The sequence below is a fragment of the Cheilinus undulatus genome, linkage group 18 (assembly GCF_018320785.1).
Source record: "Cheilinus undulatus linkage group 18, ASM1832078v1, whole genome shotgun sequence".
Classification (NCBI taxonomy): Eukaryota; Metazoa; Chordata; class Actinopteri; order Labriformes; family Labridae; genus Cheilinus; species Cheilinus undulatus.
This window is the reverse complement of record NC_054882.1, coordinates 15953089-15967228: the sequence shown is the minus strand read 5'-3', so window position 1 is coordinate 15967228 and position 14140 is coordinate 15953089. Positions and strand designations below refer to the sequence as shown.

At 40.2% G+C, this 14140-nt stretch overlaps 1 protein-coding gene across 2 annotated transcripts in view; it reads left to right on the top strand.

Moving 5' to 3' along the window:
• The window catches only part of dph6 (diphthamine biosynthesis 6), a 106988-nt gene that overhangs the window by 55873 nt on the left and 36975 nt on the right, over positions 1 to 14140 (top strand). For both annotated transcript variants that reach the window (XM_041812162.1, XM_041812163.1), the window contains 3 exons: positions 1302 to 1427; positions 5007 to 5136; positions 5266 to 5440. In XM_041812162.1, coding sequence (XP_041668096.1) covers positions 1302 to 1427; positions 5007 to 5136; positions 5266 to 5440 — 431 coding nt within the window. The remainder of the gene's footprint in view (positions 1 to 1301; positions 1428 to 5006; positions 5137 to 5265; positions 5441 to 14140) is intronic.

Genomic DNA, 14140 nt, shown 5'->3' with positions numbered 1-14140 from the left:
TGTCCCCCTTGTTAAGTCATGAGTTAACTGTGATTAACCACAGTTCTTGGAAAGCTGTGTTCAGTTTAACTGGCCACACCCAGGCCTTACCATTACCACCAGATTGGTTGAATCATAAAATCACTTAAATAGAAGCTGTCAGACAAAGGGAATTAGGCTACAAGATCTTAAAAAGAAACACATCCTGCCACAATCCAAAGAAATTCAAGAACAAATGAGAAACAAAGTGATTGAAATCTGTCAGTCTGGAAATGGTTATAAAGCCATTCCCATGGCTTTGGGACTCCAGCGAACCACAGTCAGAGCCATTATCCACAAATGGAGAAAACTGGGAACAGTAGTGAACCTTCACAGGAGTGGTCGACCAACCAAAATTACTCCAAGAGTGCAGCGACAACTCATCCAGGAGGTCACAAAGAAACCCAGAACCAAATCCAAAGACCTGTAGGCCTCACTGGGCTCAGTTAAGGTCAGAGTTCATGACTCAACCATAAGAAAGATACTGGGCAAAAATGGCATCATGGGAGAGTTCCAAAGCCAAAACCACTACTGACAAAAAAAGCACACAACGGCTCCTCTCACATTTGCCAAGAAACATCTTGATGATCCCCAGGAATTTTGGAGAAATATTCTGTGGAGTGATGAGACAAAAGTTGAACTTCTTGGAAGGTGTGCAGCTCGTTACATCTGGCGTAAAAATAACACAGCATTTAATAAAGAGAACATCATGCAAACAGTCAAACATGGTGGTGTCAGTGTGATGGTCTGGGGCTGCTTTGCTGCTTCAGGACCTGGACCACTTGCTGTGATTGATGGAACAAAGAATTCCGCTGTCTACCAGAAAGTCCTGAAGGCCAACACCCAGTCATGAACCTCAAGCTCAAGTGCTCTTGGGTTTTGCAGCTGGACAACCCAAAAATACAATCAAATCCTTTGAATGGCTTAAAAAAAAAAAAATTAAGGTTTTTGAGTGGCCAAGTCAAAATCCGGACTTAAATCCAATTGAGATGCTGTGCTGTGACCTTACACTGGCATTTCACTAACTGTGTGACGACTAGCACTAGAATTGTATCAGTCGCTAAAAAGGATGAATATTTATATATTATATATTTTTATGTAATTCACATTTCTTTGTAGAAATCTGTTTTAAGTTTGACGTTAAAGAGGGTTTTTTTGTAAAAAAAAAAAAAAAAAAATAGGTAAAAGCACGATTGTATTGACTATGATTGTTTTATAAAATCAATATACAGGTAAAATATCAACCTTCTAACTCTTTTCCTCTTCTGCATCTTTTCCTGCAGATCTTCCTCCATCCTGCTCACCCAGGAGCTCCAAAGGCTTTCAGTGGATTTCCGGCATCAACGGCCTTCAGAGCCAAGAGCCTGGGATCCAGGGTCAGACATCAACAGCTTTCACCCAACTGCAAAGTAAGGAAGAGAAAGAAAAACTCTAGGGCAGTCTCTTTAACACAGTTGAAATTCCATTATTTTGAAGACATGGCCGTTTAGTCTTTAAAAACAAATATCAAGGTGTTTCAGGATCAAGCCTTTGCATTGAAGTGTGTTTTAAAGGCCATGGCTCTAAACTTGAAGGCATTTTAATTGTTTAATAGAGAATACCTTGCAGTTTTCTCTTGTTTTATTCTTATGCACCCAAAAAATGCACTTTTAAAAGTCCAGGAAGTGCTGATTGCTACAGGGAGAGAAAGTACTGAGCAAGAGATCGAACGCTTTTTGAAGAACAATATCTAAGAGTCTGCAACAGATTTCATTTTTGCCTCTCATAAATTGCCAAAGAAAAGGGCAGACATTAAAAAACTCATAACCTTTAATAAGTCATGTTTTCTTCGATTGGATAAAGTTGACATCTTTGATATGATCAAGGGTAGCTGATACAGAATTTCTTTGTCCAGGGGTGATTGAAGAGGCTCAGTGAAACACATTCTGCAGGATTTTCTTAACGAAACTCCCCACTAAACCCACAAAAACTCAATAGAGTGGGGGAAAAAACTTCTTTGTCCCTGGGGCGTCTTTCTTTCTTTCTTTCTCCTTGCTGTGTTTGCTAAAGACACATGAGAAGGTGTGGCCAAGCTGGAGAAGTCGTCCCTTATTCAAAGTGCTTGTCAACCCAGCAGGCGTGTCACAGATGCCATCCGTCACAAGAACGGAATAGCGTGCTGGCTACCAAACAAGGACAAACTCTTCAAATTAAACAAAAGCAAGCATCTCCACACATAGCGGAGTCATGTTGGGTGGGTTATCGCTTTTGCCCTGCAGAAGTTTAAAAGTGCATGCTTTTACAGTGTATCTGTGTCTCTTTACCCCCTCTCTTTCTTTTTTGATGGAGAAAGAGGAGCGAAAGATGAAAAGCATATTTAATGTTTATCGTGGTGCTCGACTGAACAGCCTTCACAGTGCAGAGACAATATTAAACAAGTTAATATTTAATGAACAACCTCTTTGTATGAGGGCGAAGTAGTCTGAGACGCTAGTGTTGGCGAAGGAAAAACAAACTTGAAGCTCTTTCAAATGGTTGTAGGGAGAAAGGCTTTGCTTTGAGCCGTCGTGCCTGTGTTTGCATCTAAAGCCTACGATGTGCACACATATTGAGTCATACTTTATGCACTCTGTATAAGGGGACAAAGCATTTTAACTCTTCAAAGCAGTTTCAATTTATTCAAGTGCCCAAAAAATTCAATTTACCACCTCTTATGCACAGCAGTCATAGTATTTAACTGACTGAACAGAAAAACTTTATGGCTTCTGTTTCTGATTCTACACTGACACAGACTCTGAGGGCAACATTGACAACTGAAGTGATACAAAAAAAGAAACTGAACAAAAGAAAAAGAAAAACAAAGTAAATACACTAGAATAAGTTAAACTCCGGTCAAACAAAACCACCAGGCTGAAAAAAAAAACACTTCCAGGAAATTTGTGACCAGTTAGAAACAAGGATGTTTAGCAATTCTGTTTGTTCAAAAAATATTTTGCCTTTGCAAACATTGCAAATGTGGATATTATTAAAAATGTACTATTTGTTTCTTTGAGAAACCTCTTTTTATGCAAGTTTTATTTAATATTCTGTGATAAGATGGCATTAGTGGTGTAAAAGTGTGATAATAGAGGTTATGCATACAGGGGAAAGCTTTCTGGGTCCCATCCAAATTGGGGGAACATGGAGGTCAGCAAAATAATGATATATTGTAAAGTTAAGCTGTAGTAACATTTTATTTCTAACCTGAATAATCTTGTCGAGGCAACAAAAATGGATTATATTTGTTTATGCTGTAGTACAGCATATATAGCCTTTTTCGAAACGTAAACCTCTTCTCTTAAAACAGGATTACCTAGTTTCTGTTGGTGATGTTGACAATGTGGATGGACATATTGAACTTCATAGTTTCATGCTAAGCCATGATGTGCACAAACCACCGGATTGACAGATTACAGAGTAGAAGGAACAACTTTAATGGAAAATAATTACAATCATGCAAAATAATGAGCTAAAACTGGCCAAAAGCAGCAGAAATAGGTTAAAATTAGCAAAAAAAGGGGGCAAACATTGGCACAAAATGGGCATAAAGCAACAAAAATTAGTTAAAAGTGTTAAATGACAGGCGGTCAAATAGGCAAAAAGCAGCAAAAATTGGATAAAGTGCCAAAAAGGTAGAAAAATGGGTGTAATGTTGCAAAACAGTAGTAACAATGGGCATTTGGTGGTAAAACTAAGTTAAAATTGGGAAAAACAGTAGACTAAAAAGGGGAAAAACGGCTAAAATCTGTAAAAAGTGGCTAAACAATGGTCAAAATGGACATAGAGGCAACAATGTGTTAAGAGATGCAAGAAGTGGAAAAAAGGTGGCAGAAAAGGGTGACAGATAAAGGAGTAGCAAAATGGGTGGAAAATGAGTTGAACAGGGGTTAAAAAGTAGCACAAATGAATAATTTTCAACATTAGAACCAGTAATAGTTTGACACACTTTCAGGTCCAAAAGGATGCCAGGATGCTAGAACCAATGCTACAGATACAACACACAAGACAGGGGAGGGCCCATCCTCTAGGTTTTTCGAATCAAAATCAAATCAGTTTTATTTGTCTCATACACGATCATATGGTGCAGTGTGCAGTGAAATGCTTTTTGTACATACTCTGGATGTTTACACACTACAAAACAAAGGAAAACAGTATAATAAAACTAAAATAAGCAAAATAAATAAACACAGTAAACAAACAAAATAAAATAAACAGTAACTGGTGACTCAGTGTAGGGCCCTCGGAGGTGATGATCATGTCTGGCCGAGTGATGTTGAAGCAGTTTGGTGTGGAAACACTAGCTGCTTTCCCAGGTCGACCTGCAGCTGCCAGTCTTTGTGGAGGAGGTCTGTTGTTGTTTCTCTTTCCTCGGCAGGGGGTTTCTCACCAGCTTTATTGAAGGTAACTGTCTTATCTGAGGCATGATGGTGTTTGCTGGTGCTGATGGTTAAGGCCAGACTCCCAACCAACTGTAGCGGCTATCTGCAAGAACTTAAGGTCAGATACTGAGGAGATGTTCCAGAGAGCCTCTTCCAGTGCAAAGCTGACAGGAGCATGTTATAATGCTGAAATTCATACAATCTTTGTGTTTCAAACATTTTCTTGTGTTTAAGTGTAATACTACACAAGTTAAATTTTTACTCCTGGGACTTCTTAACTCAAAATGATTCTGGTAATTTTTGTGAAATGCTTTATTCTCCTCAGGCCTGCGGAAGATCTTGTGGATGAAAATGTTTCCTTACCCACTGGGAGAAAAACTCTGTGCAGACTGTTTCCCTTGTTTTGTAGTTGATAATTTCCTTGTCCTGCACCTTTATGCCGTTTCCTGAATGTGCACACTCTAGTTTTCTAGTTTCTGTGTAATAACTAGGACTCTGTGTTGCAAAATACAAAACCACCTATGAAACAGAACAAGAAATGTAAATACATTCACACATTGATTTGCAATATAATGTGTCTACTGTGTGCAGGTGAGTTGGATAGCCGAGGCTGGAAGATGAAGGACATTATCCTGGTCCACCTGTATGTGAGGTGCATGGAAGACTTCGGCCCACTCAACGCTGTCTATAAGAAACACTTTGGCATAAACCCTCCAGCCAGGTAAGTTCAAACACACCTACACATCTTTCTCAGTTTTATTTTTTATCTGAGGCAACATCTTTAGCAGTTTGATTCCAACTGAAGTCACCGTAAAGTTGTATTTACTTGTTTTTCTACTGTTCTCTTCAGGGTGTGTGTCCAGGCTCCTCTTCCTGCCGGTCAGCTGCTGCAGATGGACTGCCTTCTCCATGACTGGACCGAGGAACCTGAAGAAGGCTGCTTCCACCAGAAAGATGCCCTGCATGTCCAGAGCATGTCCCACTGGGCCCCAGCCAACATCGGGCCCTACAGCCAGGCTTATAGGGTAAGACTGCAACGATGAAAATAGAGAGAAGTGCTGTTAAATGTAGTGACGTAGAGAAGTCAGTGTAGAGAAGTCCCTTTGCTGGATCTTTAATTGGTCCCCTCATCCACCAATCAGAGGTCACTGATTTTATACACTTGTGATAATAACACATCTACTGAGTCTTTTGATCCCGGTGCGTTGGCTCAGCCACAAACAAAAATGATTATTTTCTTTGTTCGCTAAGTAATTCAAACATTTGAAACGAAAGTAAAGGATCAATAAAGTATTTATTTGGTGACTGATGATTCTCTCTGGTGATTCTGACTTTGCTTTGTTGCCCTTGACTTTCAAAAAGCATTTCAAGAGTCTCAGATTACACAAAATACTTCCATTGTTTCTTTGTTGTCTTTGTTTACGTATAGATGCACGCGTGCAGATGCATGTGATTGTTGCTTTGTGCGAGAGTTTGTTCTCGTTGCTGCTTTTATGTATACATGTAAATATGGATCCCTATGATATCTGGCTCTGTGTATGAATCTTAGCACTTGTTTGTAAAGCTATGAGTTAAACTTCTTTCATATTGTTTCAGAAAGAGAAAGAATGTCGCATTCAAAGGCAGAGCAGAGGAAGTGTGGGCCGTGGTTGCACGGTTGGCTTGGTGTTTTGTTTACCCAGTGTGTATTATATGGGATTACACTTGTCAAGGTACTGTCAACAAGGATAGTGTCCATCTCCTCCACACTGTCCTTGATCCTGCAGCCAAATCCGTCTATGAGTGAGAACATGTGTGGATTAGCCGTTCGTTTAGAGCCTGACGGCGTATCTCACCAGTGTGTCACTAAAGCTCAGAGGATCTTGTGCAGTCTGAATTCCTGAGATGAAACCTACAGAGTCAGGTTTGCTTTTAACATGCCAGCCGTGTTTGATTTTCTCAATGGAGTCTCATTGAGACATGAAATTGAAGTCAGCTGTGGGCATGTGCTGTTGCCTCTGGAAAACAGTCTCATCTCTCATTCCTTTAATGATCGTTCATATCCGAAGCAATTTGAGAAAACAATGAGAAGAGTTTGCTCACTCATAGCGGTGCGCGGCACTTCACACGACCCCTGCGTTGCCTCTCAGTGGGTCTGCTCCTCATCCAAGCTACAGTGGCTTAATTTGATCAAAAATGGATTAACAGCTCTTCAATACAGAGAGAGGTTTTTACATACTGATACAATTACCCCCTTGCTGTGAGCGAGCATGCAGTGCAAACCCCTCCTCTCAGCTCTACCATGTTGACTGTATCTTGATGACAGTTTTTCTGTGATTTTTGACACTTTGGTGAAAGGGATGTAGTGACAGAGGAGATGCTGTCTGAGGCTAAATAACCTGCAGCTCCTCACATTTACTATCCCAGGAGAAAATTGAGTAATTACAAAGGACTCCAGCTCTACAGGGGGATGGAGCTTGAAACAATTACAGGACAAATTTGTGTTTTTAATCATGTCCAGTGAATTTAATCAGAGGTGTTTCTTTTTTATCAGCTCTATGGGAGTGGTGAAGTTATGACTTAACAGAGGAAATGGCCAATCAGCAGTCGCTGATGTCTTATAACCTTATATTATTCTGGGAATGGATACCATTTATTATGCGTATTTTTTGGTGTAGTTAGCAGACTTTCTTTCCATTATGCTTTTGCCCAAAACATCAATCAGAGAAGCACATTTTTATCTATTTGATTTTGTTTTGATTTTTAGGATTACACACTCTATAGCACATTTCCATGGCCACTGTCCTGCTGACTCTATCAACCAGCACCTCTTCTGGGGTCTGTTGAATGTCGGCATCGGACACCTTAACCCGGCGTTCAGTTCATCCTGCAGCTCCAGTTCTGCTTATCAAAATCGGCCCACTAGGCAGCTCAGTTTCTATGCTCAGCTTCAAGCCAGTGAGCCGTGCTTCTTACCCATTTAAAGTTCGAGAATAGGTTGGAATAGTTTCATACCCAAGATCTCTAATCATTTGCTTTACCAGATAAAACTGTGAGACTCTGACTGCCAGCTGTCCTGAGGGAAACTTAAGAAGGAACCAGCTACAAGAAGGTTTAGTCTTCTGCCCCTGTACCAAGGTAGGATGACGGATTTGCTTATCAGGACTACTACTGGCCTCTACCAGAGTTTCCTCTGGCTTTGCCCTGTCCAAGCATAGATCACTGGCATGCGCCAGCCCTCGCTTTCGTTGTGCCACAGGGTTTTGGCTCACCCTCTAACTTGCATGTGCATTAAACCCCTTGGTGTGTTTCAAGATGGTTTGGCTGGGTCATCGCAGACCCCTGACACTCAGGTTTCACATGGGCGAATGCTGTTGTTCAGAGCAAAACTGCTGCACTGGCTGCATGCTGCAGACATGGAGTAAGTGGAATTCAGCTCAACTTTATTTATTTGTATAGCACCTTTCATACATAAGACATGTAGCCCAAAGTGCTTTACAAGAAACAGACAGAGAGCAAAGATCAATAAAAACCAAAAAGAACAAAAGATAGTTGGGAATAGAATAAGACAAATTGAGGAAATAAAATCAATACAGTAGAGATACAAAAAAATTAAAAAGTCAATAAAATACAAAACAATGGATTAAAAATGATAACACTGAGGTGAAAATATTAAAGAACAGTAAAATAATACCTCATGTTAAAAGCCAAATTAAAAAGATGTGTTTTCAGTTTTCTTTTAAAAACGTCGATAGAGCTGGTTAGTCTAATGTCCAGGAGGATTGAATTCCAAAGTTTTGGGGCATAGAAACAGAAAGATCTCTCCCCATTGCTTGTGTGGGTCACATGTGGGAACTTTAAAAGTGAAGCAGTCAAGGACCTAAGGGGTCTACCAGGGACATAAAATGAAAGGAGGTCTGTGATGTATGGAGGAGCAGGGCCATGTACAGCTTTAAAAACAATTAAAAAGAACTTTAAAATCGGTTCTAAAAGAAACGGGAAGCCAATGCAGATTTTTTAAAAGGGGGTAATGTGGTCAACTCCCTTCTCTCTGGTTAAAGTTCTTGCAGCAGAATTCTGAATAAGCTGTGTTTTTTTATTGACTTTTGGGGTAGTCCAGTAAAAAGAGAGTTACAATAATCAAACAGCTGGTAATAAAAGCCTGAATTGAAATTTCAGCGTCTTTTTGTGTTAAAAAAGGGTCTTACTTTGGCTATGTTTCTTAGATGGATAAAAGATGTACTTATGACCTTATTAAAATGTGGATTAAAATTTAAATCTGGATCTAAAACTACTCCCAAGTTTGTGACGCTTGCTTGAATGTAACTGTTAAAACCTCTTTCTTGCTCATCCATACATTAATGTCGGTAATACAGGCAGTGAGAGAATGCAAAGAAGGGGGGTCATCAGGGGAATCAGAGAGATATAACTGGGTGTCATCAGCATATAAATGATAGTTGATGTTATGTGTGACAATATTTCCAAGTGGTAGCATGTAAAGTGAGTATAAAATGGGTCCAAGAATGCTTCCTTGTGGGATACCATAATTAAAATCATGAGGACACACAAGCACCGAGGCTTACATAGCATTGTCTGTCAAAAAGATAAGAACTAAACCAGGCTAAAACAAGGTCGGTGAGGCCAGCCCATTTCTCAAGTCGGTTGATTAAAATCTCACGGTCAGTTGTGTGGAAAGCTGCACTAAGGTTTAGAAGAATGAGGACTGCCACATCATTTTCCTCTAAAATCATTCTAACATCATTTACAAGTTTCAGCAGGGCTGTCTCTGTGCTGTGGTTTGTTCTAAAACCGGATTGAAGTAAGTCTAAAATGCTGTTGTGGGATAAATGAGTAGATAATTAGCAGGTAGAGGAAAGGTGAGACTAAACAACATTCAGGCAAGATTTCCTTTTCAGTGTGGCATTTGGCAATCATTTCTCCACCAAATACATCCCCAAGTAGCACTGTTCATCTTTTGAGTCTCAATTCAACTTTAGATGGCAGCTTCACTTGCAGTCACCAGCAGTACAGCCCTAAAAAATCAATAGGACTTACTTGAAATTAAGGGAAATAAAGTTTACAGAAACATCATGATGAACATATGCAAAAAGTCAGTTTTTAATAGATCTTTCTGCAAGTTTTAAAATGTTTGCCTTTTGAGTGGAGGTAGGATCAATCATTCCTGATTTTATTTATAGGTACAGCACAGTGTCAAGCAGATTTGTGGTTCAGGCATTAACATTTTATAGATACAGTTGTTAGCTGCACTTGAAGGCAAATATCTGTTGAAAGAGATCAATAAATCACAGTTAGAGCACTGATGGAGGCAGGTATTTCATTAGCCCAGATAAAGTTCTGCAAGTTTGTTGTCTTGCATAACGGACTGTGTTCTCCTGCTGACACTGGTTGGTTGGTAGCAATACTGTTTCCAGTAAACTTCTGCAATGCTATGGATTTTTACAACACCATCATCACCAATTCAAACTTGTGTGCACAAGGCAGGCATTAGTTTGGAGCTTTAATACGAGCTGGGATGAAGACGGTTCTGCAATGACTCGTATTACAATGGCTTAAACCAGTGTTGATATAGTGTGGGACAATGTGGTCAAATTGATATCAATTTTAATTTTTTTACTTTTTGAATCCAAACATAATGGCCTTAACACAAATGTTCTCCCATGAAGACCAATGTTTGAATTATTTATGTGTTTTTATCATGATTTAAGCTAATATGTGCAAATCTAATTATACAAACCTCAATGCAGACAGAGCTCCACGTCCCCATGAAATCCTTAACACCCCCCTTAGGGGGTCCTGGACCCCAGGTTGGACACCAAGGGCTTAAACAACTGTTTAAAGGTTTAAGGTTTAAACTGATGATTTTCTTGCTTTAAGTCCATGATGATTCAAAGCAGCTGTAGACTCTGTAGAAGTGTAAACCTGTTGATACTGCTGCTACAGTTAAGTTAAATCAATGATAATCATGGTACGTCCAACAAATCCTTCACAATAAATGTCTGTAGTTATGTTTTTCCCCAAGTGCTTTTATTTTGAAACCCCATGTCAGGAAATATGGTGGTGTTTTCGGTAGCAACTGGACACACCTCAGTGAAAGAAGAAAGAAACTTAAAACTACAGGGGCAGCCCTAACAAAGTCAACACAGAGAGACTTATACATTTAAATTCTGTTATCTTTGCCATCACAGGTTTGTTTAAGGGGATAAAGGGGGTTGTAACCAATATGTGATTGGTCAGAGCAGCTTGGACTACAAATGTTCAAATGACTACTGTTCAAAGAGACAAAATACCTCAGACCCCTATATGCAGGGTCTACATTTTAATGTCAAACATGCCCGATCAGAGATCAGCCCCTGATTAGTGATTCTGGTTTACCTTGATGTCTAGAATCTGAGCTTTAAGCTGACCAACGTCCCTCTCTTTAAGGACGAGTTCATCCATTCAACGAGTATTCAGTGCTTTGAGAGCCAGCATATGGCTGCTGACAGAACAGGACACACAGGCCCCTTCAGGATCCGACTGCAGCCAAATTCCACAATGAAGGGTGGAGCTGGTAGAGGTAGAGGAGGAATGGCATTAGGGATTGGCATGTGATGGATGCTGGACCTTCAAACTCCATCCATCTATTCATCTATCTACATCACATCATGCAGCTTCAGCTCTCAGGGCACGGTGAGCTGACAGATCTCAGATCTGACTTGATTTAAGGAATTAGTTAACCTTTATCACGTCAAAGCTTGGGCCCTGTCGGTGTATTGTATGTTCATGCATGATATGCCAGTAGTTTAGGTAAAAGCCCTCAGGTGTGGAGACAACAACAGTGAGCCAGTTTATGCTTTGTTTTTGCATGCATCCTGATCTGATTGGCATGTTTTTGCTGCCACAGTAATATTTTCACATGCATCTTTTGTGCATTTTGTAGTATCAAGGTTCTTGTTTGCTACCTTTTTATATCAGAGATCTAATGCAAATTTGCTGGCATTTCTTTAAAGCATAATTTGCATAATTTAATTAAGATAGCAATCACACTTTTCATTACACCAGTCAATTCATTGCAATCAAAAGATGCTCTGACATCCAGTTTTTGCAGAAAAAAACCCTCTGTACATGAAAAGCAGAGTAATGGCATGCTTTTTAAAGAAATAAAAGTTATTACTGCGTTTGCATGCTTCTTTCCCAGGAAGAGCTTTTAAACAATTTTGTGCATTGCCATAATGGAAGGCAAAAAAGGGCAAAAGCCTGCGTCGTTAGCCAGCAGTGTTGGTTTCTTTTTTTACACAGAAATCCATTTGTGCTTATAACAGATGATTATGCTTAGCAGGAAGAAAATTGACCTATGATTTGCCAGAGTCAGAGTTAACAACAGGAGCCTCAAACTGCAGGATTTTTTTCCCCCCACATCTATTTAGATTGATGCTGCCATTCCCTTTGGAGCCGCATTTACAGAGGCAAATACAATAGCTTACCCAGGTCTGAATAGAGAGACTATCACTTGTATGGTTGTTAAACATCTCCTCTTTCCTGTTAAGGTAAGTGGCTCACCCCTGGGATATTTGCCGGGAAATTATACTCACTGATCAGATTCTGCGGGGTGTGTTTCAGGAGCTGACTGTGCTAGCCTCAGGTTGCTGGTGAACACTAACCTCTTGCCTTATTCCCCCTAATTGTGAGTGACAGTCAATATTGTGTGAAGGCTGTCTAGCACAAGCCGGCGATAGGATTTGCATTGGATTTTGAAAATTGTCAAAGTGGACTGTGAGGCATCAGGAGGGAAGTGGATCTGACGCTGCCAATTAGCGTCAAAGGCAGGAGTGAGCCGAGGCGGCTGGTTACATTTGAATAATCTTCTCGCAGGAGCCTTAATGTCTAAAAACAGTGAGATCAACTTTGTCTGACCTGCTTGATGAGAAGTTCAGAGGCCAGGGGGAGGCGCTGGGAAGTTGGGCCACCCATGCCAGACCGGAAGGAGGGTGGGTGTAGAAAGAAGTGGGGTAATTCAAGTTAAACATTTCCTCTGCTTGTTGGAGCAGGAAAAACTTCTCTTCTTCACTTTAAGGTGTGCAAAAAATCCTATACAATGGATTCTTATGTTTTTATTTTTTTTCACACTGGATCTACAAAAGTCATTACTGCTGTGATACGTTTATTTTCTCTCTGAGTACCATTACCATTAACCACTATCTGGTTCTGATTTATCTGACGGCATTTAAAAAAACACTATGTGGACTAAGGTATTCAGCCCCCTGGCCATTACACCAACAGGGACTGTATGACATTGTATTCAAAAACATGTACTTTGATATGGAGTTGGCCCCCCTTTTGCAGCTATAGCAGCCTCCACTTTTTTTTTTTGGAAAGCTTGTTGTGTTTCTGTGGTCCATGCAAATCCATTCATGAAGCATCTTAGCAGTTGTTGACCACACTCATGGTCTTCCACTTCATGGCTGAGTTGCTATAGTTCTGTAACTCTTCAACTTTTACAATATCACTTACTGTTGACTGTGGACTGTTCAGCGGGGATGAAATTTCCCCAACTGTCTTGTTGCAAAGGTGGCATCCATTGTAGTACCATGAAGTCACTGAGCTTTTCAGAACTATCCATTTAGGAATACAAATTGCAAATGCATGGCTAGGTAATTGATTTTATATACCTGTGGCAACAGGTCTGATTGAAACACATGAATTCGGTAATGAATAGGTGTGGCCAAATACTTTTGTCCATATAGTGTAGGTTGACCCTCATCTGCCTCATCTTCAACTTTGTGGCAACAGTTTGAGGAAGGCCCTTTTCTGTTCCAACATACCTGTGCTCCAGTGCACAAAGAAGGACTATAAAGACATGGTTTGGAAGAACTTGACTGGTTAGCACAGAGTCCTAAAACTCAACCCCATCCAGCACCTTTGGGATGAACTGGAACAGGGATTGCGAGCCAGGCCTTATTGTCGAACATCAGTGCCTGACTTCATAAATGCTCTACGGAATGAATGGGCACAAATTCCCACAGAAGCACTCCAAAAATCTTGTGGAAAGCCTTCCAAGAAAAGTGGAGTCTGTTATAGCTGCAAAAGGGGGCCCACTCTGCATGAATGCAATGTCATTACAGTCCTGATAGTTGTATTTTTACAGAGGATTATGCCTGGAATCTATCTTTTTAAGCAACACCAGCATACATTTTCTCAGCATAACAACACTGTTTTACTGTAGTCTCATCCAGGGTATATCAGTATATCTCCCAACTCAGTTTATTTCTCTGCCCGTCTACAGAATTAAGATAATTTTCAAACTGATCTCCATCCTTGTATTACTGAGAAGCCCCTGTGTTTTTCCAAAAGAAATGCAGCAGAAGTTTTTGTGTCGACAGCCGCCCTGCTTTATGGAGAAAAATCACAAGGTTGACATCTAAAAATGAGCTAGCGTGTTAAGTGAGGAAGCAAAAATTTTAATGATGAATAGCAGAAATTAAGCTAAGTGCTTCAGTTTTATGGTTTGTTATTCTCACCCAGACCGTAAAACCACTGTAAAAAGCCAACAATGCACAATTCAGCAGCCCCCCCCAAACCCCTCACATCAAACACGCCCCCACCTCCCCAAACTTCCCCTGCTTACATCCACCTCAATTACTGCAGAAGAGTAATTAGCCCAAAAACAGTGCGTGTGTGTTCAGGGAGGTATTCATGCAGCACGAACAGATTAATTAGGACATTTAACTTCATTTCTAATATAACAA